The 25,144-nt window shown below is 42.9% G+C and overlaps 1 protein-coding gene across 4 annotated transcripts in view; it reads left to right on the forward strand.

Moving 5' to 3' along the window:
• IFT122 (intraflagellar transport 122) overlaps positions 1-25,144 on the forward strand; it is a 75,197-nt gene that overhangs the window by 692 nt on the left and 49,361 nt on the right. For 3 of the 4 annotated variants that reach the window (XM_027863830.1, XM_027863829.1, XM_027863828.1), the window contains exons 2-7: positions 14,204-14,270; positions 16,238-16,322; positions 19,958-20,036; positions 20,596-20,672; positions 22,495-22,561; positions 22,933-23,079. In XM_027863830.1, the coding sequence (XP_027719631.1) occupies positions 14,204-14,270; positions 16,238-16,322; positions 19,958-20,036; positions 20,596-20,672; positions 22,495-22,561; positions 22,933-23,079 (522 nt within the window). Of the gene's footprint in view, positions 1-14,203; positions 14,271-16,237; positions 16,323-19,957; positions 20,037-20,595; positions 20,673-22,494; positions 22,562-22,932; positions 23,080-24,329; positions 24,507-25,144 lie in introns of all 4 variants that reach the window. The other variant, XM_027863831.1, reaches the window with a different exon arrangement.

The following is a 25,144-nucleotide window of genomic DNA, read 5'->3' on the forward strand; positions in this document are numbered from 1 at the left end:
GTCCCTCCCTACCCTAGGCCTCAGTCTCCCCATCTGTAAAATGAGGGCTTTGGAACAGGTAAGCCCAGGTGCCCCCTCCCTTCCCTGGGCCTCAGTTTACCCATCTGTTAAATGAGGGAGTTAGACCAGGTAACCCCAGGTGTTCCCTCCCTACCCTGGGCCTCAGTCTCCCCATCTGTAAAATGTGGGGGTTGGATTAGGTAACTCCAGGTGCCCCCTCCCTTTCCTGAGCCTCAGTCTCCCCATCTGTAAAATGAGAGAGTTGTATCAGGTAACCCCAGGAGACTCTCTCTGCCTCCTCCCAGACAAGCTCAGGCTACTCTCTCTTGCCCTCCTCGGAATCCCCTTTTCCCCATTTTCCCTTCCTACCGTGTATTACAGTCATCTGTGCATATGTCCATTCCTCCAGTAGAATGTAAGGCTGGTGGGATAAAGGGCAGTGTCAACCAGGATCCATCAGTGAAAAGAGCCCTGGCTTGGAGTTAGGAAGGGTCTGGATTTTAATCCTTTCTTCCATACTTATTAATTTGGTGACCAAGGGCGAGTCACTTAACCTCCAATTTAATCTCAGTTTCCTCATCTGTAAAATGGGACTGACCAAATAATGTTTTGTATCTTCCCTAGGGCCATGTGCTTAAGGAAAGCTTAAGGAATATTTCCTGGCTGGTTAAATATTATTTCCCCTCAATCAGTGTTCCAGCCAAATTTGTTATTCTCAGGACAGGACTTTGCACTTCCCATCGATGGGTCTTTGCAGGGACATTTCCCCATGCCTGGGAATGTTCTTCCTTCTCACCTTCGCCTGTGGAACTCCTTGGTTCCTTCAGGGCTCACCTCAGGCGCCATCACTCTTCTCTGAGAGGAGAGGCCTTTCCTGAGTCCCCCAGTTGTTAGTTTCTACCCCTCCCCCCATTGCTTTGTATTTATTTTGTCTTTTGTATTTACTCTTTGTACCTGTTATTTCTTCCAGTAGAATGTAAGTTCCTTGAGGACAGGAACTGTTTCATTTTGGTTGCTGTATCCCAAATGCCTAGCACAGTGCCCCTGGCACACAGTAGGTGCTTAATAACAATTAATTGTTGAATTGAATTTTAAGGCTTTATATAAATGTTACTGTCATGTTTGTAAAATACTTCCAGTCAAAAATAGTGCTTTGCAGTCTTTCAGACATAGTAAACTTTTAATAAAGGTTGAGTAGAATTGAGTTCATTTTCCCTGACATCCCTTTAATTGCACTATATCTAGAGCTGGTAGAAGGCATTTTTATACCCTTTGCGAGGTTTGGAAGGCAAAGTTTTCACAGTATCAAATGTGTCTTGACTTAATCACAAAGTAAATACCTAAATGATATGGATAGTAGAATTTTTTGGTAGTAAAAATATTAATGAAGAGTAGTATTAGAAAGTGTCCCGTGTGTTGTGCTGTGGGTGTTCTTCTTCACCCAGATTACGTTGTAACAAAGCACAGTTTTATCTATTGACTTAGATCATTCTCATAGTAGGCAGCCTTCATAGCATGGTGATATGGTGCCAGACTTGACTTAACTAGTCAAGGGACTCTGGGCATGTTTCTTCACCTTTCTGACCTTCAGGCAACTCTAAATCTTATTTAATAAGTTAAAGAAAGTCATGCTCTACCCCGGTGGATTCTTTGATCAAAACAAGCATTATCTCCATTTTACAGTAGAAGCAACAGAGTCACAGAGGTGAAGTAGCATTTTTTTTTTTTTTGCTTTTTTTGGTGAGGCGATCAAGGTTAAGTGACTTGCCCAGGGTCACACAGCTAGTAAGTGTTAAGTGTCTGAGTCTGGATTTGAACTCAGGTCCTCCTGACTCCAAGGCCAGAGCTCTATCCACTGTGCTAGCTAGCTTCCCCCTGAAGTAGCTTCTTTGTTCTTAGTCACACAGGGAGTAACAACCAAGTCACGGAATCATAGGATTATTAGAGCCATAAGGGACCTTAGGGATCATCTCTTCTAACTCTCAGTTTACAGATGGGGAAACTGAGGCTCAGAGAGGTTAAATGACTTGTCTGTGATCATACATAAATAATAGTTGGGATTCAAACCCAGGTCTTTTGATCCCAAATATTATAGTCTTTCCTCTGTAGCAGACCAGTTTCTCCTTAGACATTGCTTTGATTGAGTCTTTTCAATGCAATAAGCATTTATTAAGGCACTTACTTTGTGCAAAGTGCTGGGGATACAAAGATGACAAAAATTTTTTCATGTGCCCTTGAAGATTTTACTTTCTCCTGGGGGCACAGTTTATATACAGATGAGTGAATATAAAGTATGTACTAAATATAACTAAAGTAAGGACAAAGTGATTCTGCAGTTGAGATATGCTCTGATGTACATCACTCACCTCTGGAGTTATGGGAGTTCCCACTTGCCTGTCAGACCTACATCATTGGGACCTTTGATTTGACACTGCCCCACTCCCCTTCCCACTGTGGTGTAACACTGGATGCCTGCCCTTCAGTTCAGCAAAAAAGTCTGCTTCCTAACTATTTCCTTAATATGTGCTGGTTCTTTTATCTAAAATAGACTTGCACTTTCTCTCTAAATAATGTTTTTTCTTCCTTAAAAACACTGCTGAAATTCCCTGCAACTGCCAGAATTTATGTGTAGCTGTGATTTTTTCAAGCATTTCTTTTGTATTTGGAATGTGTGTGCAGTGTACATCTTGCCTTCCCAATTAAATTCTAAATACCTCAAAGAGAAGCTCTCCTTTCATTGAAGGAAGCTTTTCCATCACACCTGTTTCTGTTGTAAACAGTCCTATTCCAGACAAGTCACATAGTTTTTTGTTTTTTTTTTTCCATTGAAAAATTGAGAACATCCTAACTTACTCTCTGACCTTAAGCAAGTCATCTTGCCACTCTGGGTCTCAGTTTATCCCTTCAGAATGAAGGAGTTGGACTAGATGATTTCTAAGCCTTTTCCATCCCTAACATTCTGTGACTCTTTTCTGTGATGTACATGTGTAGGATGCAGGCTGGCCAGGTTCTGTCAGGTTGGGAGGGGGTGTTGAAGAAACTACTAGGAGCTGTATTTGACAGTATTATATATGAGTGTAGCATTGGAAGAGGGTCTGTTTCCCTCTAAGGGAGTTGGACGGAAAAATGCATTCATTTGAAACTGAAATGGATTCAACTGAAACAATCCATGTGCTTTCAGACATGTGAGGACTGTTCAACTATAAAATAAATGGCTTTGTAAAATACTGAGTTCCCTGTATTCTAGCAGAGCCTGGGTGACCATCTCTCAGGGGTGATGTGAGCTAGGTCTGACTCAGGCCTGCCTAGAATTCCTGACTGGAGTGAATGAGACTCATAGACCTTCTAGCTGTTAACAAAAGGAGATTTACTTACCTATAGCATGGAAAGGATACTCAGCAAAGATACAGCACTGATTCAGGTGGGTTCAGTCCCTCCAGTCTCTGTATGAAAATGCTTCTGGACGGCAAGTTGTATTTGGTCAGCGACTTAATAAACATTAAGCACCTGCTATATTCTAGGCAATGTACTAACCACTGGGGATACAAAGAAAGGTAAAAGTCAGTCCCTGCTCTTGAGGAGCTCACAGCCTGATGGGGGAGACAGCATGCAAACAATTATGTGCAGTTGTGTTATGCACAATAAATTGGAGGTAGTCAGTGGGTGGAGGCCCTAGAATTAATGGGGATTTTGCAAGGCTTCCTGTAGAAGGTGGGATTTGAGCTGAGACCTAAAAGAAGCCAGGAGGCAGAGCATTCTAGGCATGGGGGACAGCCAAGAGAAATGCCTGGAGTTGACAGATGGTGTGTACTGTTTGAGGAATAGCAAGGGAGCCATTGTCCCTGGGTTGAAGATCCTGTGAGGGGACGGTGTAAGGTATAGGGAGACTAGAAATGTGGGGGCAGGTGAAAAAGGGCTTTGAGGGCTAAATTGAGAGATTTTGATCCTTTCAGAGGTAGGGAGCCACTTGCAGTTTATTGAGTAGGTGGGTGACATGGTCAGTACTTTAGGAACATCTGTGTGACAGCTGAGTGGAGGCTGGACTGGTGTGGGTGAGGCTTGCAGCAGGCGGACCAACCAGTCAGCTGAGTCTGTAGTCGAGGCATGAGGAGATGAGAGCCTGAACCAGGGTAGTGGCGGTATCAGAGAGGGACAGGTGAGTATGGTAACTGACAGGCTGTCGGAGAGCTAGCAAGTTTGAGGGACACTGACTCCTTATGGGGTGGCCTTTTTCTGTCCTAGACTGTCAGGAAACCAGGGCAGCTATGTGGCTGGCCCCAGAGTCAGGACCTGAGTTCAAAACCTGCCTCAGATACTAGCTGTGTGACTCTGTGCAAGTCACTTAACCCTCTTTGCCTCAGTTTCCTTATCTGTAAAATGAGTTGGAAAAGGAAATGGCAAACCACTCCACTGTATCTGCCAGGAAAACCCCAAATGGGCTCATGAAGAGTCAGACATTACTGAAACAACTAAATGACAACCGGAAGCTGTGTATGACTTGAGCCTTAGTCCCCTGAGTCAGTCAGTTCTTGGGGACAACTTACCTTACTTTTAGGGAAAAATAAGCTCAGCCTATGGTTGTGGCAGCAGACCCTCAAACAACAGAGAAGCCATCGACAGCTCAATCCCTAATCCCTCAGACCAGTCCAGTCTCAGGGAAAGCTTCCCTTCTTCTTGCTTGGGACGGGAGTTGGGGGTGGGGAACTGGCCTAGCCTACATGGCGGGGACCCCAGAAGATCCTGCTCCTCCCCCCAAAGGTAGGGTCATTTCAGGTTGAAGGAAGAGGATGAGGGAAGGCACACAGTCATGGAAGCAACAATTGGTGTGTAATGTGTGCTCTGGTAAAAGTGGGGAGTTGGGGTTAAATCCACTGGAGGGCTTTTGTTAGGGAATCATGGGAAATCCAGCTCCATAGGTGAGGTTCAACAGGACCAAATTATGGTGGGATTCAGAAACCAGGTGGGAGATCTGAGAGCTGAGAACACTTCCTAACTGTACGTGGTAGCACTTGACTAGTTGTGTTTGTGCACACCAGCTTCATAAAGTAGGTTGTGCAAGACTCCATTACCCTGTTACAGATATGGTTCATAGAGGTCAGGTGACTTGCTGTGGTCCCATAATTAGTAGCAGAGCCTGAACTTGAACCCATGTCTCCTGACTCCAAATGCTGTCCTCTTTCCACAAGAGTGACCAGACCAATACTCACTTAAAAATAGCAGATGTCTAGGGGTTTCTGTGCAAAAGTACACAGCCCTTTTTTAAGGACAATTTTTCTTCAGCTTCTCAGGGGACCCCTTTTAAGCTTATATCCTGGTGGGTGATTGTGCAACAGGAATTGCTGTCTTTCCAGGCAAAAGGGAACAGTTCTAAGGCCATATCCTGGGCACAAAAGGAAGAGTGACTAAGGAAGGTTTTCTTACTAGTGGTAGCAGGAAATTCACCATGAAGTTCCTTGCTGAGGAGAGTTAATGTGTTGATTTTACTTTTGAGAACCTCAGATTTGAAACCTGACTCATCTTTGTTTCTTCCTTCTCCTTCGAGGGCCCACATCTCTTGATTCCCAAGTCCCCTTGATTCTGGCTTCACATTTCTAGTGTTTCCTTCATCCTTCTCTGCTTGAATTGCCTTCTTCCTCATTCAGGCCTTTATCACCTCCTGCCATGACTATTATAAGAACCTCCTCCGTGATTTCCCTGCCTCCAGGCTCTTCCCTTTCCATCTTTCCCTTACCCAGCTGCCAAAATAATGTTAATTTCCTTCGTGATCTCTATATTCAAGCCAAACTGGATTACTTAGGCTCTTCTCAGCACTTGTATTCTGTCTGCTTTTGCCCATGAATGTACTTCATTTTCATCTATTAAAAATCTTAAGTCTTAGCTCAGGAGCTATTCCTTCCATGAAGTTTTCTCTCATTCTCCCAGATGAAAGTACTGTATCCCACGTCGTCTTCCCCATCACTTTAATGGATCCTTATTTTGCCCCATCACACTCTCCCATGTGTTAAATGTGTGTTCGTGTCATTTCCCTGCCAGTAAATTGTAAGCAGGGGTATTCTTTATTTATTATCTTTGCACCCAGAGAAGCTAGCATAGTGTTGCACATAGTAGGTGCTTAATAAGTATTTACTGAGTTCAGAATCAGGGTTGAGCATTTGATCTTACATAGCTGAGGCTGAACACTGTGTGTAAAAGAGTTTTAAGTTGTCTTTCTGCTCTAGCTTCACAAGCTGCCCCTGATCTTTTGGGAGGAAAAGTGTCAATTACTAGCTATTACTAGTAATTACTAGCTAAAAGAGTCTAAATCAAGAAGCTGGCATTTCTTCTTGATGGTCCAATAATTCAGAGTTTGGCAAAATAACTTGGGTGTGGTGGTGTGCTTGAAGAGTCTCTGCTACTGATGGTGCTGAGGCAGGTAGATTTCTCGAGTTCAGCAATTCTGAGTTGCAGTAGGGCTAAAACCAACGAATATTTGCACTAAGACCCACACCAATATGGTGAACCTCCTCTGGGAGCTGGGGAGTGGCAGCCCAGGTTAGAAATGGAGCAAGGCATCAGGCCCATGAGTAGCAGGTGCAGCCCTTCCAGCCTGGATGAGATAGGCAGAACCAGTCTCAGACTGTTTCCCCAAACTCCTAAAAAGCAATGAAAAAGAAAAAAAAATGTGACATTTATTAATGAAAACCAAAATATATATCACTTTTAGGAAAAAGGAGAGGAAGGGGCAAATTCAAGCCCTTCAAATGATAGGATGGTGTAGTCTCAAAAGTTGGGAAATTACAAATTGCAGTAACATTGAACAGATCACTTGATCTTTGCAGGGTTAGTGGAAAGAATCCTGATTTTGCCTGGTGTGGTGATGCATGCCTGTCATCCCAGCTACCAGGGAGGCTTAGGCTGGTGGCTCTCTTGAGCTTAGGAATTCTGAGCTGTAGTGGCTATGCCAAACAGGTGTCAACACTAAGTCATCACCACAACAGTGAGCTCCCAGGCCCGGGTTCTCTACCTCTGTCCTAGCATCTGTGAACTGGTCCAGGTTAGAAACAGCAGGTCAAAGTTCTAGGACCAAGAAGTAGCGGGGCTGGATCCTGTGAATAGCCCTTGAACTTCCACCCAGGGCAGGATAGATCCAGACATTTTAAAAAAACGATTTCATTTATGACATGTACCTGTTTGGAGTTTTTTTGCAAGACTATCAGGACCTCATTTTCCTCATCTATACAAAATAGAAGTTAGCATTGCCTGTGGAGGGAGATGATTCTTCTCCTAGAGATTGTGACTAGATCTGTATGTTGGTATGTTGATATGATAATAACAAAAGTTCAGCATGCTAGGGTTGCAGTTATTTTTAAAATACCGCATGACGTGTTTTACATTCTCATTTCATCTTGAACTCTGTGAGATTGGTAATGTAATTATTATCATCCACATTTTACCTATCAGAAAACTGAAATTCAAAGGTGTTGAGTTAGTTGGGTAGTCACAGAGCTTTCCTGTGGTTTCAAAGACTGATTGATGCCCCCCCTTACAGCCATGGGTCATCATAGTGTGACCTCATTGGGACTTCAGAGAGTCTGCTGAAGGATAGTGGGGGATTCTCAGAAAAAGAGTTGCTGGCCTAGCGTAGAACAACCTCTTTAGCAGGGAGGAGATGTCAGGGTCAAAAGAGGCTAGCTCTGGGACAAGCTCCAGTAGCCAGGATTCAACAACCACCAAATTCTGCAGGGATCTGTTAAGTGTAAGTATAAGGTACTGTGGTAAGTGCCGGGGATAGCAAGACACAAACAAATAGAAAATAGTCCTGAGCCTTAAGGACCGTACCTTCTCTGTGCGTTAGGACTCACTAGCTGGGCATAGGTGGACATCATTGTCATTTTCATTAATGGCCTGGCCTCCTGGGTGGGTGAAAGAGGGAGTGGCAGGCTTGTACAGCCTGAATGTTAAAGGAAAGTTCTTATATTAATCATGATATAGTAAATCCATCAATTTAAAAGATAGGTATTGCTTACTTTTGTTCCCTGTTAGGCCTTCTTTTTGATCATGGAGCTTCTCTGGTGTCTTTTGTAGGCTCTGTCAGAAAAGGTTGTTAGCCAGTGCCCATAGGGATCAGTAAGAACCAGATTTTTTCATTATTAATAGCATGTAACTCCCACACTTTTTCACTCTGTTAACCCATATGCCTCTGCAGCAAGTATAAGCATTATACTTACATGTTCCATATGCATCTCAAATGTTCCCAGCATGTCCAAAATGGAACCTATATTTTCACCCCAAAGGCATTCTTCTTTCAAAGTCCAGTAGGGATTGTTTAATTTATTGCATGGTAGGTACTTAATAAATGCTTATTGATTGTTTCTCTTAAGGGTACCATCATTCTTCTAGTCATTGTTGACTTTTCCCTCTTTCTCACTTCCCATATCCAGTTAGCAGACAAGTCTTGTTGATTCTGCCTCTGTCTCACATCTATCCTGTCTCTAATCCATCTTCTACCTAGCTACAAACTGACATTCCTGAAACATAGATCTGACAATGTTACTTCCTCACTTTAAAATCCTCGGTAATTCTCGATTGCTTCTAGTATGTGATACAAACAGCCTGTTTCTCACCTACCTTTCTAGTCCTGCTTCAGTTATTATACTTCATCTACTCCCCCTTTCAGGTAAACTCGTCTTCTAAGCTGTTCATTGACATTACATTGCATTTCCTGCCTCTCTTTACTGGTGCTCTGACTCTGCCCTTGTGCCCTCCTCAAATAGAAACTTTACTTGCAAAATATTAGTGTCATCAAGCAAAACAAATCAACACAGTATTGGTCCTGTTTGGAAACATAAGCCTCATTCAGCATCTAGAATATAGCACCTCTCTGCCAGGAGGTGGGAGGCCTGCTTCATTTGGTCCTCTGGAGTAGCTGTTGGTCACCACGTTGAGCAGGTTCTAAAGAATCTCAGTGTTGTTTTCCTTTACATTATTGTGGTTGCTGTGTAAATGGTTCTCTCAGTTCTCTTTACTTTGTTCTTTTATTAGTTCATATCAGTCTTCCCAAGTTTCTTTAAATTAAAAATAAATTTCTCTAAATATTTGGCATTTCTTATGGTGCAATAATATTCCATTATGTATTTTTTTGTTTTGTTTTGTTTTGCTTTTTGTTGAGGCAGTTAGGGTTAAGTGACTTGCCCAAAGTCACACAGCTAGTAAGCATCAAGTGTCTGAGGCCAGATTTGAACTCAGGTCCTCCTGACTCCAGGGCTGGTGCTCTATCCACTGCGCCACCTAGCTGCCCTAATATTCCATTATATTAATATTCTACAGTTTGGCCATTTTTTAATTGATGGGTACCTATCTTTCTTGTGGTTCTTTGCTACTACAAAAAGTGCTGTTATATGTATTTTTGTATATATGAAATCTTTCCTTATTTGTACTCCTTAGGGATGCAGTATATGCCTAAATATCATATTGCTGGCTGAATCAGAGGGAACGTACTTTAGTGACTTTTTAAAGTATAATATCAAATTGTTTTCCCAAGTCGATTGGAACAATTTACAATTCCACCAACAGTGAACTGGTGTGTCTCTCTTTACAGTTCCTCTGTCATCTATCTTTCATCTCTGTATCGTTATCTCTCTCTCTCTCTCTCATTCCTTGAAATTGTCTGTGACCCTGTGATTGTGTGCTGGGCACATGAGAGCCCCTTCAGCACTGTGAAGCGCCCTGGGGGCAAGAGACAGGCTTGCTACCTAGCTGTGCTTCTTCACACCTATGCAACCTTGGGAAAATCGCTTCCCCTTCATGGACATTCCCTCCCTTCCCCCCATGTAAAATGATGGGGTTGAACTAGGTCCCTTCCGATTTTAAATCTTACAACTGTGTTATCTGTATGGATTTAGTCACCTTTGCTCATGTTTTTAGAGAGGGCTCTTTTTAATCTGATGGATACAGCAGAGGGGTTGGTGCTTTTAGAGCAGGGGCTTTTAACCCTTTTTTGTGTCATAGACCCCTTGGGCAGGCTGAAGAAGCCTGCAGACCCATTCTTAAAACCACGTTTTTAATGCATAGAATAAAGTATCAATTATATTGAATTATAGTTATCAAAATTTTTTTTAACAGTTCATGACTGTTTAAGAACTCTTGTTTTAGATGATGGCAAGTTGATAACACTTAAGCATAGGTGCCCAGTACTTTGTTCTCCTTGGAAGAAGAAAGATAGTACATAATATACATAATATATTGGATTTCCATAAAATTCTACCTAACTTAGTCTCCTTTGCAGTATCGTCATCTATGTGTGAATGTACTCTAGGACTCTACCCTGAGCTCTCTCTTCTCTTTCTGTACTCACTTCTGGTGGGCTCATCAGTTCTCATTGGTTCAGTTGTCTCTGTGCAGATGACTCCAGATCTACACGTCCTGCCCTGTTTTGCAGGTCTGAATGCCTGCTGGACATCTGCTGTCCAATAAGCACCTCCAATTCACTATTTCTAAATCAGCATTTGTTATCTTTTCCCACTACTCCTACTCCTCATCCTTATTTCTCTTTTTCAGTCCAGGGCACCATCATTCTTCTAGTCACAAAAGTTTGCAACTGTAGGAGATATCCTTGACTCTTCACTCTCATTTGACCCTCCGTAGCCAATCAGCTGCTGAGTCTTGTTGGGTCCCCGTCCTGAATGTCTCTCCTGTCTGTCTGCTTCTCTCTGTTCACACCATAACCATCCTCGTGCAGACTCTTATCACCTCTCGACTGTCTGATTGCAGTGGCCTCTAAATGATCTCTCTGCATTCAGTTTCTCCCTTTCTCAGACATCTGCTAAGCCGACATTCTGAAAGCTCAGGTCTGACTATGTAATCCTTCCGAGTAAAGAAGCTTAAGTGTTCCCATTGCCCATAGGATAAGATGCAAACTTCTCTTATTGGCATTTAAGCCCGTCACAGTGTGGCCGCCGCTCATCTTGCCAGATTGATTATATGTTGCTTCCCCCTCACCCATCCTCCATTCCAGCCAAACGGGTCTGCTTATTCTTCTTTGTACCTTGTATTCTCTCTCCCAACTCTGTGCCTTTACGTAGGCCACGTTGGCTACCTTGTTTTCCCTTCTCACCTCCACCTTTTGAAACTCCTTTGTAGCTCAAGTGCCTCCTCTTGCAAGATGCCTTTCTCCAGTTGTTAGTGCTCTTCCCTTGTATTTATCTGATATATTTCCTGTATTTATTTCTCTGTGAACGTGTATGTATGGAGGGCAATCTCCTTAGCTGCAGGCACTGCCTCATTTTGTATTCTTGGCACATAAAAGGTACTTAATATCAGTGCTTGTTGATTGATTGATTATACAATATCAGTTCTCAAATGTGGGTTGATAAATCAATTAACATAGTACTAAAAGAATAAAATCAAGAATATTCTAGAAAAAAATCACTCTAATATCCAAAATCTGTAGAGATTTGACCCAAATCTGTGAATGCAATAAAAGGTTAATGGATATAAAAAATTAGTTTTCAGAAGACATGCAAGTTATAAGCAATCATCTAAAATGTGCTCAAATTGCTTACTGTTGGAGAAAAGCAAATTAAACCAAATCTGAGTTCTCCTGGGATCATAGATGTAGAGCTGGAGGGACTTCAGAAGCCGTCTCATTTTACAGATGAGGACACTGAGGCTCAGGAAAGCTCAGTGGCTTGTTCCAGGTGATATTGATCACGTCTAAGGTAACTTCACTCTCCTTAAATTAGCAAAGGTGGAAAAATATGGAAAAATTAAATGTTGGTAGGGATGTGAGAAAGCAGGCACATTAACTTACTGCTAATAGAGTTATGAATTGGTCTGTTTTGCAAACTGATCTGGAATTTTTATGCAAGTCTTTGTTTCCACCATCTTCCTTATTGGATGTATACTCCAAGGAGGTTATTGACAATCAGAAGTGCTCACACTAGCACTATTTGCAATAGCAAAAAGTTGAAAAGAAAAATTGGAAACAAACTATATACCCAGTGATTAGGGAAGGGCTGAAGAAATTGTGGCATATTCATATAATGGCATATTACTGCATTGCAAGGATTGATGAATGAGAAGAATTTATGGAAATGTGGGAAGACTTCTATGAAGTGATATAGGGTAAACAGAGTAGAACCCAAGGAAAAACACAATTACTACAACCATCTAAATGAAGACAAGTTTAACTGTCAATGAAACTCAGCAAAAACAGTGGACACCCAATAGATATATGATCAAAGAATATAAACAGGCAGTTTGCAAATGAAGAAATCAAGACTATCAACCACCATGTGAAAAAATGTTCCAAATCATTGATAATTAGAAAAGTGCAAATCAAAGCAACTTTGGAGTTTTATCACACACCTGTCAAACTGGCAAAGATGATAAAGAGGAGACTGACAAAAATGTTGGAGGGGCTATGGGAAAACAGGTACGCTAGTACATTGTTAGTGGAATTGTGAATTGGTCCAGCCATTCTGGAAAGCACTAAGGAAGGATACTCCAAAATACACTAAACTGTGCATATATACCCTTTGACTCAGTTATGCCACTACTGGGCCTGTACCCTAAAGAAATTAAAGAAAGAGGAAAAGGATCTATGTATATAAAAATATTTCTAACGGCTCTTTTTTGTGGTAGCCAAAGATTGAAAATTCAGAGGGTATCCTCCTATTGGGCCATGGCTAAACAAATTGGTGCATGTGACTGTAATGGAATATTACTATGCCATGAGGAACGAAGTGAGCAGTTTCAGAGGAAACTGGAAAAGCTTACATGAATGATGCAAAGTGAGCAGAACTGGAACAATTTATACAGTGATAACAGCATCAAAAAACAACTTTGAGAGACTTTAGTACTCTAATCAACAAAATAATAAACCAAGAGTCCAGGAAAATGAAGATGAAACATGTCCTTTACCTCTTGGTAGAGAGAGAGGTCATGAAGTGAAAATGCAGAAGAGACATACAATTCAGACATGGCTAAGATGAGAATTTGTTTTGTTGGACTCTACAGATAAGCATTTAGGGTTTACTTTATTTTTTAAAAAATTGCTTTATGGAGAAGCCAAATAGGATTGCATAAATACTAAGATTAATAAAAATGCTCGTTAATTGAAAATAAAAACTTAAAAATTGGACAAAATTGATATTAAACATACACCCATCCTTTTAGCAGACAGGAGAAATACTTCAAGTATTGGGTTGCTTGTTCAATTATCAGTCACAAGTATTCTTTTATGCAGTTTTACTTAAGTGTATTTGAGGATTATATATCGTAGAAGATTCAGTTGTGGATATGCTGGGGTTTTGTATCATGTGCCTAAAAATTTATCAATTAAAAAAAGTAGTTGGCATAAGATGAGAGAAGAGAAATATTAACAGACCAACACTTTTACTATTTGATAAAAACTAATAAAGTAAGGCCACTTATTCATATAGATGTTTTTCTCATTTAGTAGAAACATTGTAAAAAGCTATGTAGAGAGAGCACATTTTATACAGCTAGAGGAAATTGCTCAAGGGACATATTTTAAATAATGTAATATTCCAGTGCCTTCTTTCTAATGGGTTATCAAAAATGTTTGTTGTTGATGCTACTGATAAAACATGCAGACAATGGAAAGTTGAGCTTTTTGTCAATCGGAGCATACATTAAAAATAGTAATAATCATAATGGTGGCAGTAGTAACAGGGATCTGTCATACTTTGATATCACATATTTCTATACATTTGACACGTTGTGAGATTTCTATCCTCATAATAAATTATATATATTTAGCTAATGGTACTAGTATTACTGTGAGTTATTACTATATTTACCTAAACTACAAAAACAATAATATTAATAATAATGACAACCTACTCTGCAGAAAAGTACACTTCTACCAACCCACACAGATCTTCAACAGCTAATTCCTCCGTTCTTTCCAAACCATATTACATAAATACTGAAAACAAATAGCCAGTGTCCTTGGCTAACATAAATTGTCCCTGGGCAAGTGGAGCTGTGGACACACAGTAAACTGCAGAATGGGCTGTGCTGAAATGTGTTGGAAAGGGGCAGTGGGTGACTGGAATTTGAAGCCAAATCTAGTTCTTACTGTAGTTTTTCCTGGAGATGTAGGCAGCATTTGATAATGGAATTGAAATCTATTTCCTGACCATTGGCAGACCTCACCATTTGGGTTTCTAATCTTCCTTTTGTCTTGTCTCCTGTTTAGTATATATGACCTTGCCTTTAAGCCTGACGGAACTCAGCTGATTTTGGCTGCAGGAAACAGATTACTGGTAAGATTGATTTGGCGTTTCCTTTTATAAAGTGCTTTTTCTTTCCTTCTCCTCAGTGCTCCTAAAATGTGACCTTTTTTGAGATAAAAAAGATAGGGTGGAAAAATCAATCATTCCTTTTTAATGGGGATGGAAATGGGTTATTTAGAACAGGGAAGCGGAGAATCAAACAGGATCCTGTGAAATGATGTTTTCACATCCCTCATTAATCTTTCTCTTTCTGCTCTGAGATAACCAGGCGTCAATAGAGAATAGCTAATCAAGGCTCCGCATGAGCCGGCGCTGGCAGCAGCTAATGTTTTCTTTTCTCTGGGCGGAATTAAAGAAGCAGGGCAGGAAGGGGCTTTGAGAGTGCACGCCATCCGTGTGACCGCTCTCGGCCACGATTGCGTCCACTCGTTCTGGGAGGGTCAGAACGGCTGCAGTCGTTCGATGCATTTCGAAGCTCACCCGCTTCTTCTGGAGTAAAATTCATTTTTGGAGAACTCTACGTCGAACCTAAAACTTTCATATGATACTTCACCCCGGCCTGCACCTCACCCCCCACCTTAAAAACAGAGTTTGTCTCTTTCCTCTTGTTCAGCTTTCCCTGGAAATGGTGTGACTAAGTTCTGTCTAATTACTACATGTCATTAGAAACTACGGTTAAATCAGTTGTTCCCTTTCTTTCCTTCCCCAGGCTAAACAATACCAATTTCTTTCATGTTTCATTTTTAAAAAGTGGGTTGTCATTGATGGGTTTTTTTTACATCCCCTCCATTTCCTCTTGTATCTCTGCCTTCTCTGCTTCCCAGAGAGCCGCTTCTTGCACAAAGAATAGAGAGGAGACGAAAAAGGACCCCGGGAAACCAAATGACACTTTGACCACGTCCCACTTCACACTTTGATGTTCATTAATGGGTCCTCTGGAGCACTCTCACACTTTTTTTCTGGGGGTGGGGTTTCCCTCCAAACCTGACCTCTCTGTGGTTGGTTAGTTCATTTCAACAAACATGAATTAAGCTTCCGCCTCCGTGCGAGGTGGGCAAGGTGGGAGACTGTCCTCAGGATGCTGTGATTGGGTTGTGACCATCATGACATCAGAGACGCCTGACGTGTCAAAGTAAAATGAAATTGTTTATGTGGACCTTTAGAAACAGGAACAATTTAGAATCACCCTAAGCCTGGACAGGCGATTCCCCTACAAAATGTCTCCTCTCCTCCTGCCCTGTCCCGTTTCACAGATGCTACGTGGTACCCGTGGCATATGTAAACCAGCATGCTGATGAGAGGTAGCTGGCATGAAAAGAGGACGGGACTGGGCGTCATCGGTCCAGTCTTTGAATCTTACCTGCGGGACTCCTGGCTGTGTGCCCTGGGTTAAATCGCTTCACCTCTGAGCTTTGGTGCCTGAAGACACCTGACTGCTTATCTCAGGGTGTTTATGAGGGTTATAGGAGATAATCTCTATTGGGAGCACTTTAGAAACTGTGAAGTGAGATTTATAAATTTTATTAACATGTCTTAGGTTATGAGTCCTACAGTGTAATTTCTTATCTTACATCTGAGGGGAGAAGTAGAGTTTTTGCTTAATAACTAGCCCAGGTTTAGACTCCAGGTTTTCTGTTGCTCATGGTATTGCTCAAGTCAACAGAATCTGGAGAGCCCAAATTACTGCCATTTGCTCGGCGACCTTCATCAGCTCCTTCTGCTCATTCCTCGTTGTCCACCAGCACCACAGCATTGGGTGTTGTTTCAGAAGACCGAGTGTTGGGAGTGCTCTCTGGCCGCTGTGGTGCTTCAGGACTGCTTCTGGCACAGCTGGGAGAATTCCCTGACAGACTGTGAGCTCCTCGAGGGCAGAGAGTGTTTTAAGTCTTCCCCTGACACAGCATCGGCTCCCTGGGGGATCCGCAAGAAATGTCTGTTGCTGTTGCTCATGGAGCCCTGCATTTTACAAGCGGCTGACTTGTCTTCTTCTTCTCTAGGTTTATGACACTTCTGATGGGACCTTGATTCAGCCGCTGAAAGGGCACAAAGACACTGTGTATTGTGTGGCCTACGCCAAGGATGGTAAGGGGCCCCTGGGGTTCACTGGCCTCCTGCCAGCTCCCTGGGGCAGCTGGCTTCTGTTCACACCCCTTCTGAGATGCTCCCGGGGCACCCTCAGCATTTAGCAAAGGCAGTGTTTTAGGAAAAAAGATCATCATCACACAATGCTCTGTAAAGCGGTCTGTTTCTTGTGCTTCACTGGATCTGTAAAACCGTCTTTCTTGGATAACAATTCCATGATTTTCCCTCCACCATTCAGTATTGTCCCCCCTTTCGGAGATTTTGATAATGGATTCCTCAGTGCCCTCAACATCGTGTTGTCTCTAGTGGGTCTTCTCTGAGTGCTTAACCCAGCCCAGTCTCTTCCTGACTTCATTTTAAAAATGCCGTTTCCGCTTCCTTCTTGAGCCCACCCAGAACTGGGGTGCTCCTTATGGGCCCTGTCCAGACCTCCTTTACTACTTATCATCCTCTTCCATCTTCCTCTGTAATGTTCTGAAAATGAGTCTGTGTTCCGAAGGAATGTTTGCCCAAGGCACTCCATCTGTCCAATAAGAAGGAGATCAAGTATTGGCTGGCAGACATTAGCTTTCCTATTGTAGTGACTTTTGAAATGGTGATAATTAGCATCCTTACTAAAAAAATGGGAAACGGATTTTTAGGTCATGTTGGAGCTGTTGAATTGCCCAGGAGATCCTTTCATCTCTTTTATTTCCCTAGTTTGATGTTGAACTTGACCTTTGTTCTCACATCACAAAGGCAGCTGATTCAGAACCAACTCCCATGAAGCAAACCAGTCCTTTCCTGACTTTTTAAGTTTTAGTCATTTTCATTTTTGTGATATTAAGTGCTGCCGACATTTAGAATCTCTCCCAACTTTCCCCATGGTGTATAAGCAAACACAGGGCTCCCGAGTGGTCTACAGGCTGTGATTTCATTTGTTTCTTACCATGAACCAATTCTCCGATCTGTTTTCCCAGGTCCATCTTCACACTGAAGTTGCTGAATGTCAGCCTGTCTCTTGACTTGGTTTATAAGATCATAAAGATCTTGGTTGCCTCAGTGTCCTCTGCCACCGGCTCAATCTAATCCAGTTCAGCAAGTTTTCATTAAGGGCCTACTGTGGGCAAAGTAGTAAGATGATGTGGAAGGAACCACATGCCTGGTGCAGGGGATCCAGACAGAAGTGAAAACCGTTGGCTGTTTTGAGGCAGCTAGGGGGCGCCATCATACACAGAGTGCTGGGCTTGGAGTCAGGAAAACTGAGTTCAAATCCAGCCTCAGACACTCACCAGCAATGTGACTCCGGGCAAGTCATTTAACTTCTGTCTGCCTCAGTGCTAGCACCTATTAGTGTTATTATCTATAAAATGAAGATGATAACAGCACTGACCTGCCAGGATTGTTGTGAGGATCCATTGAAATGATAATTGTAAAGCACTGAGCCCAGTACCTGGCACACAGTAGGCGCTCTATAAATAAACACTAGTGCTTCCTCTTACTAAGGAGCACACCTTTTCTGGGGGCCTAAACAACTGAAGTGAACAAGGTAATTTGAGGGAGAGAGTACAGACAGTGAGGCGGATCTGGAAAGGCCCGCCAGGATACTTGATATTCTGGTGGCTTTTAGCTTGTGCTCATCCTGCATTTTGCACAGTAACCTTTCTTGCTGTCCCTCACATGTGCCCCTCCGTTTCCCATCTTTCCCTTCACTTTTTCCATGCCTGGAATACTCTCGTTTCCCCCTCTGCCTCTGGGCATCCCTGGCTTCCTTCAAGACTCACCCAAGAGCTACCTTTTGCATGATGCTTTCTCTGGTCTCCCCAGCATCTAGGGCCTCCCCCACCCAAGGTTACTGTGTTTCTGTTATGCTTATGCCTGTATGTGGGCATGTTGTTTCTCCAGTTAGTAGGTAAGCTTCTTGAAGGCAGGGACTGTTTTGCTTTGGTCTTTGCATCTGTGGTACAATGCCTAGCGCACAGTTGGTGATTCATACATCTTTGTTCACTATCTGATTGATTTTCTGGGAGAGATGATGCAGTATCCCACATAATTGTTTCTCGTTGGCTTTGGGGACTTGTTTAATTACATCAGTTAATCCGCTCCTTAATCTGCTTCTTGAAGGAGAACCTGAGGCCTGTCCTTGTACTTAACTGCAGCTTGCTTCTATATTCTGGCTTTATTTATAGTAAGAATGTCTGTACCGAAATGTTTCAGTTCCTCTAGAAGCATGTACATTTATTCGTCATCGAACAAGAATCTCATGTTTGTAGTACTAATTGTTAAACCAACGTCTATAGCCAGTCCAGAAACCGTAACATTCATAGCGCTGTCTACTCCCTTTTCCACCATTCTGTTACTGCTCCCGAAGAAGCAAAGAGGATGGACAGGTTAGGGACCTCTTGTGCCCAGAGGCACCCAGCTAGTAAGTGGCAGAGACAGGATTTTAACTCTTGTCTTTCTGACTCCAAGTCCAGCCGTCTGTCCACTTTATAGATGACCTCTTTCTCTCCATCCTTTGTGATAGATTTGTACGTAGATTTCAATGATCTTCCCTGGCATCTTGAATACTGCAAAGTATGACATATTCTGTTAAATGGTGTTTCTTGTGCCTTTCACCAAAATTCAACAACTACTTATTAAGCACCTCTCAGGTGCCAGGCACTGTGGTAGGTACCGGGCCCATAGAGACAGAATTAAACAGATCCTGCCCTCAGTAAGCTAGACACATTCTTCTGGACCAAGATAGCTTTGCCTGCCTGATGACACCAGCTGCCAGGGCCTCTATTTAACTGCCCCGAAGGAGCAACTCCCAGCTCGGAGTCTTTTAGTTATAATGAGAATGTCGATATTGAGCCAGTTCATTTCTTCCAGTAGCAATGATCACCTTTATACTTGCTGTGTTCTAGGTAAATTAAGGTAGGAGCTGTTCGCAGACCTCGCCTTTCCACCTCCCAACTGGAAGCGTCCTTTCCTTCCTCACATTTTCCCCATTACTTTGTTGAGTCCATCATATTCTGCCTTCTGCTAATTTGCATTTCTTGTGTCCTCACTAGGAGAGTCTAAGCTCCTTGTGGGCAGGAATTGTGACTTTTTCACTTTTCTAGTTTGTGTGTGGCACATAGTAGCTGCTTCATAAATATTTGCTCTTGAATTGAGGAGCAGGGACAATAAATGTCTTAAGAGTCAAGCAGGAGGTGAGGTCAGGGTAAGCTAGAAGTGATAGAGGAAGACTTTATTGGAGGAGGTGGGCCTTGTGTTGGTGCTTGTAGGGCAGGAGAAAGGCTTGAGAGCATTCCACAGAATGGGGATAGTCCAAGGAAAGGTTTGGAGGGAGGGTTCCATCTGATCCCGGTAGGGGAGGGTGAGGCGACCACCTTGGCTGCACTGTGAGTGTGGGCCCTTCCTCGGGGTCTTCTCAGAGTGCTTTCCCCTTGGTCAGGGTTTGTTGTTGTGATCAGTGCAGCCTACACAGGCCCTGCACAAAGGGGAGACCATTTTCTAGTGGTCTTTGTATTTGGCAGGTAGAGGAAAGGGACCCTTTCTGACACTTTTGCTCAAGAGCCCAGAATTTAAACTTATTTTAGTACTTTGAGGTGGTTGTTTAAAACAAATGGGAGTTAACATGGAAGGTTTTCTTTTTGAAAAAATTTTAGGCAAGCGTTTTGCTTCTGGATCAGCTGACAAAAGTGTTATCATCTGGACAGCAAAACTGGAAGGTATTCTGAAGTACACGTACGTAATCTTTTTTTTTCATTAATTTGACTTCGTTTTTGAATGATTGTAGCAAGATACCTTTAAATCTTTCATGCAGAACTCTTTTACTGTGAAGGTTAGACCTCTGAAGTGAATTTCTAAGTGTGTGTGTGGGGGGGAGGGGATGACATTCCCATACTCTGAGAGAGATGAAATGTCCAAAGGGAAAAAGAGTAGAAAGAGAGGTGAGATACCATTCATGCCCAGCATGGCCTCCCTGTTACTCATCCTCAGTTTTCAGACACATTCATCATTCGTGTGCTTATCCTGTAATTAGAATTTGGTAGGCAGTCTCTCTTTGTACACGTTCATCCTATTCAACATCTGCACAGGCAGCAGACGCTTGTTCAGACCCCAGAAGCTAACTTGGGGAAGCTAACTTTGAGGCTGTCTCTGTATGGGTCAGGTTCAGAAGAACCCTCAGGCATGCTCTAGCATGATGGTCTTGCTTTGAGAACTCATCAGCTGGAACCATTGAAATATGACGTGTATATGTATGTGTGTGTGTGTGTCTGTGTGTCTGTGTGTTTTCTTCCAGACACAACGATTCCATACAGTGTGTCTCCTACAACCCTGTTACCCACCAGCTGGCATCTTGTTCCTCCAGTGACTTTGGTAGGTTTGATTTCCCAAACTTCTGACCTTGAATGACTGCACCACTGTGAATCAGGAGTGGGCTTAAAATCCCCAAATCCAAGAACGGTAGGGAGGGGTTGGATCTACTTCTCCACTATGACGTCATTTCTGAGACGGCCAAACATTGTGGGGAAAAAGGGTCTTTTAAAAATGTGTTGAAAATAGGAAGGATTCTTTTTTTTTTAAACTTTAATAATATTTTATTTTTTCCCAATTACAGGTAAAACCAATTTTTAACATTTTTAAAACTTTCGAGCTCCAAATTATCTCACTTTCTTCCTCCTCCCCCCTCCAATAGGAAGGATTCTTGAGAGAGGGTGGCTCTTATAAGAAGACTAGGGGTAGGGGCAGCTAGGTGGTGCAGTGGATAGAGCACCGGCCCTGAAGTCAGGAGTATCTGAGTTCAAATCCGGCCTCAGACTAAACACTTGACACTTACTAGCTGTGTGACCCTGGGCAAGTCACTTAACCCCAATTGCCTAAAAAAAAAAAAATAAAGAAGAAGAAGAAGACTGGGGGCCATGGAGAAGGGAAAAGTAAACAAGTATGGTGCCCAGAGGGGTTGATGGAGCACAAAGCAAGGGCACATATCATTTGTTGTATCTCCATCATAGGAGGCATCTGCTTTTTAGTGCAGTCAACTGAAGAGTTGTCTCCACTGAAGGCAATGTATCCCAACAGTGATAATAAGTTACATAGCGCTTTAAGGTTTGCAAAGCACATAACATATTACTTCATCTGATCTTCACAACAACCCTGGGAGGTAGGTGCTATTATTGCCCTCATTTTACAGCTGAGGAAACTGAGGCTGAGAAAAGTTAAGTGACTTGCCCAAGGTCAAAGTAAAGTATCTATGGTAAGTTTTGAGATTGAGCACTTAGGCCTTCCCTGGACCAGGAGGAAGACAGAAGACCTGGGTCTCAGAGCGACCTTAGACAAACCATTTAATCATGCTAAGCTTCTGTTTCCTTCTCTGAAAAATAGGGTCATACCTACCTGGCTGACCCCATGGGGTTGTACTTGGAACCAAATGAGAGACTCTAGCTGAAGTCACTTAAAAGCTGTAAGTCACTTTATAAGTCCAGGTGGTGTTAGGAAGGCTAAGGACAAGGGAGTCAAGGCATAGATAATCTAAGGGAGTAGACAGTACAGAAGCAGTTTTCTGAAGACCTGGGATTGCAGTGTAGAAATGTATTTTTGTACTAGATTTATCTTCCTGATTTTGTTTGGCCCAGGCTGGTAGTAGAATTCATTTCTATTTCCTGAACACAAATCAGCTTACAGAGACAGGCTCAGAATCAGGAGAAAGCGATTTTGCTCTGGATTGTGTACAGAATAGAAAATCAAGAAATTATTTATTTTGAAACATTAGAGTTAGTTTTTATTACATATGGGAGCCACATAGAAACCTGAGGTTTCACAAAATGGGTTTGATTACTTTGAAAACAAAAGGTGTCTCCTCTAGCCAGAGCTCCCTGACGGCGTTTGAGCATAATGGCATTGAGAGAACCTCAGAGCTGGGAGTAAGAGTGACGTGGATGGCCTGGGCCCAGTCACGCCTCCTCTCTGGGCCTCCATTTTCTCCTCTGAAAAAGAGAGGATGGGACAAGCTACCTTGTAAGGGCCCTCCCAGCTAAGAGTTTACAGTATGATGGTTCTTGAAATCTGTTGAGCACCAACAGCCAGCTTATTTTGTGGCCCTCGTTCATGTCACAGTTGATTTTCCTGTAGTCGTTGTTTGTAATTCAGCTGAGCTTTATTTTTTATTTTTGTCTTTCCCTCCTCCCACCCTCTCCCCAAGGCTTGTGGTCTCCTGAGCAGAAGTCTGTCTCTAAACATAAATCAAGCAGTAAAATTACCTGTTGCAGGTGAGTGTCCAGGAAAGGGGGGGGGTGGTTTGGGGGTGAGGAAGGGGAGGGTGAGCCCGGGGCCAGGAAGGTTCCACCTCAGGCATCCCTGGGCTTTCTCTGTTATCCTCATGGAAAGAAGGGTAGTAGAGAGGTTCGTTCCTCCATGGCCAAAAATGTTCCTCTTCATCTGCGTCACCACCCTCTGCCAGGAGGCGCACAGCAGGTTCATTCTCACCCCTCCAAGAATCCGAGTTGGCCTTTAGATTGATGAAAGCCCTGGAGTCCTTCAAAGCTGCTTCAGGAGAGTCCTGTCAGGGTGTCACTTCTCACCCCACGTCGTCTTCTCTTTGTCTTCTTGGTCATTCGTTCTTTGGTGGCTCTGTGAGCAGCTGGACCAATGATGGTCAGTACCTCGCTCTGGGCATGTTCAATGGCATCATCAGCATCCGCAATAAAAACGGAGAGGAGAAGGTGAAGATTGAGCGGCCAGGAGGAGCGCTGTCTCCAGTCTGGTCCATCTGCTGGAACCCTTCCAGGTACCAGGATCTGCTGTCTTTTTTTCAGGGAAATAATGACTTTTATGAGAAGACTTCTTAGAAGGGCTGCTCCTTGTTGCCTTCTTCCAGGGACCTTAGCCCTTCTCACAGAGCCTTCACCAGGCTTACCAGCTGGTTTAATTCTGAAATGGGCTTGATGGAAATAGTGCTTTCACTCTTTTTTTCAGGGATCTAGAGTAGGCCCACAGGTCAAACAAGTCTAAAGGTTAAGCCATTTTTCTCAGCCAGTTTGAAATAGATTTTTTTTTTATGTGAATAATCCAGATCTGAATCCTTTCCCATTGTCATTGAGTTAATTCCCTACCTTTTCACTTTTCTTTAGCTCATTCAGTTGTTAATAATGCAGATATGTTTTAAGTTTTTTCTCCTTCCCCCTCCTGTTAGTGCTTCACTCCAGGCCAAGGCAAACCACTGGTCTTTCCCAGGCGCAGACCCATGTAGTGATAAAGAAATAAATTCTTGGCTACCCAAGATCAAATCAATCAATGAATAATCATTTGTTAAGCTCCTACTGTGTGCTAGGCACTGTTGCTAAGCACTGGGGATACAAAAAAAGTCACTCTTCATCCAGCTCTTTAGCTTCCATTTGTTGAGAAGTAGAAGTTCTCACAGCAATGGAATCTTATCAAGTGGTTTCCTTGAAAATCTCTCACTGCATGGAATGTTTTATTAGCCCTACCTGATTTGGGGCATTGAACACCTCAATCCACAGAGGGCACTTCCCTTCCACCCAGCACACTTTTGAAGATGGTGAATATGATGGGGTGTCTTTATGTTTCTTTTTATATAGATTTTTGCAAATAGCATTACCGTGTCAGCCCCAAACCCCACAGGGCCCCTTGAAGGTTAACTGAAAGACACCCAACTTTTCTCAGTTCATCGCTTTGCTATTTTTCAGCTCAGTGGTTTTTTGAAATGGATGCCGATATGAGTCCTTTGGCTGGTGCACCCAGAGCTTCCTGTTGCCTCCTGAGCCATTTTGTATGACATATGTTTCCCTCTCTGGCTGTGGTGCCCATCTCAGAGATCCTGCTGTTTGATTTTGTGGTCACAGATGTCTTTGTGGCTTCAGTGTATCATTTTTAATTCATGAAAAACAGGATACTCAGTGTACCTGATGCCCACATTCTTCTTGGGTGTAGCTCTATCTCCCCATTACACACTCTGAATTTATAGCTTTAGTGTGGTTCTAGCTAATGTGATTGTGAATGAACAATTACTGTCTACAGCCAACGGGAGAGTTTCTGGATGAACAGAGAAAATGAGGAAGCCGAGGAGGTCATTGTCAACAGATATTTTCAGGAAATCCCTTCCACTTTGAAGTCAGCCGAGTACAGTAGTCAGGGTAGTGAGGCAGAGGAGGAGGAACCTGAGGAAGAAGAGGACAGTCCCAGGGACGACAACTCGTGAGTGTGTTCTGAGGAGAGCTAAAGTTAGCCCCTCCATAATGAGAGTTCAGGCCTCAATGGGAGATGTGACTGTCTGCAAGTCCCTTTACTAGGAGGGCGCCAGAGTTAGTGGTGATGCTTTGAAGCTCCTGTGTCTCTGGGAGGTGCCGTGTGGCACAAATAGCACACACACCCTCCCAGCCATCCTGCCATCTCTCACCATCTCCGTGAAAAATAAAGGTCCTTGGTCTTTTAAAAATAGCAGTACTGGCTCTGTAATTTTTTGAAATTCTGCATTCCATCAACCACATTCCCCCAGAAAATCCTTTCATTTATGGGCTTCACCCTACCATCTCTCACAAGAAAGGACTAAGAATAAATTAGGATAATCGTGAGAACCCAGGATACTTGGTTATGCAACACAGTCACTACATTTAATGGGAAACAATGATTTAGTGAGGGGTAGACCCCTGACATTGTGCCAGCCTCTCCCAAGGTGGTCTGTTGGGTATTGGGGCACTTGCCTCCTATTCAGGCTTTTGCCCACATAGACCACAAACAAATCAGTGAATGTTCCTTATGTATCAGTTTACCTCTGCAGAAACCAAAGATAACATTCCCTTGTCCTCTGCCTGATGTTTGCCATCACATAGGTT

The sequence above is a fragment of the Vombatus ursinus genome, unplaced genomic scaffold (genome assembly GCF_900497805.2).
Source record: "Vombatus ursinus unplaced genomic scaffold, bare-nosed wombat genome assembly UNPS02014773.1, whole genome shotgun sequence".
NCBI lineage: Eukaryota > Metazoa > Chordata > Mammalia > Diprotodontia > Vombatidae > Vombatus > Vombatus ursinus.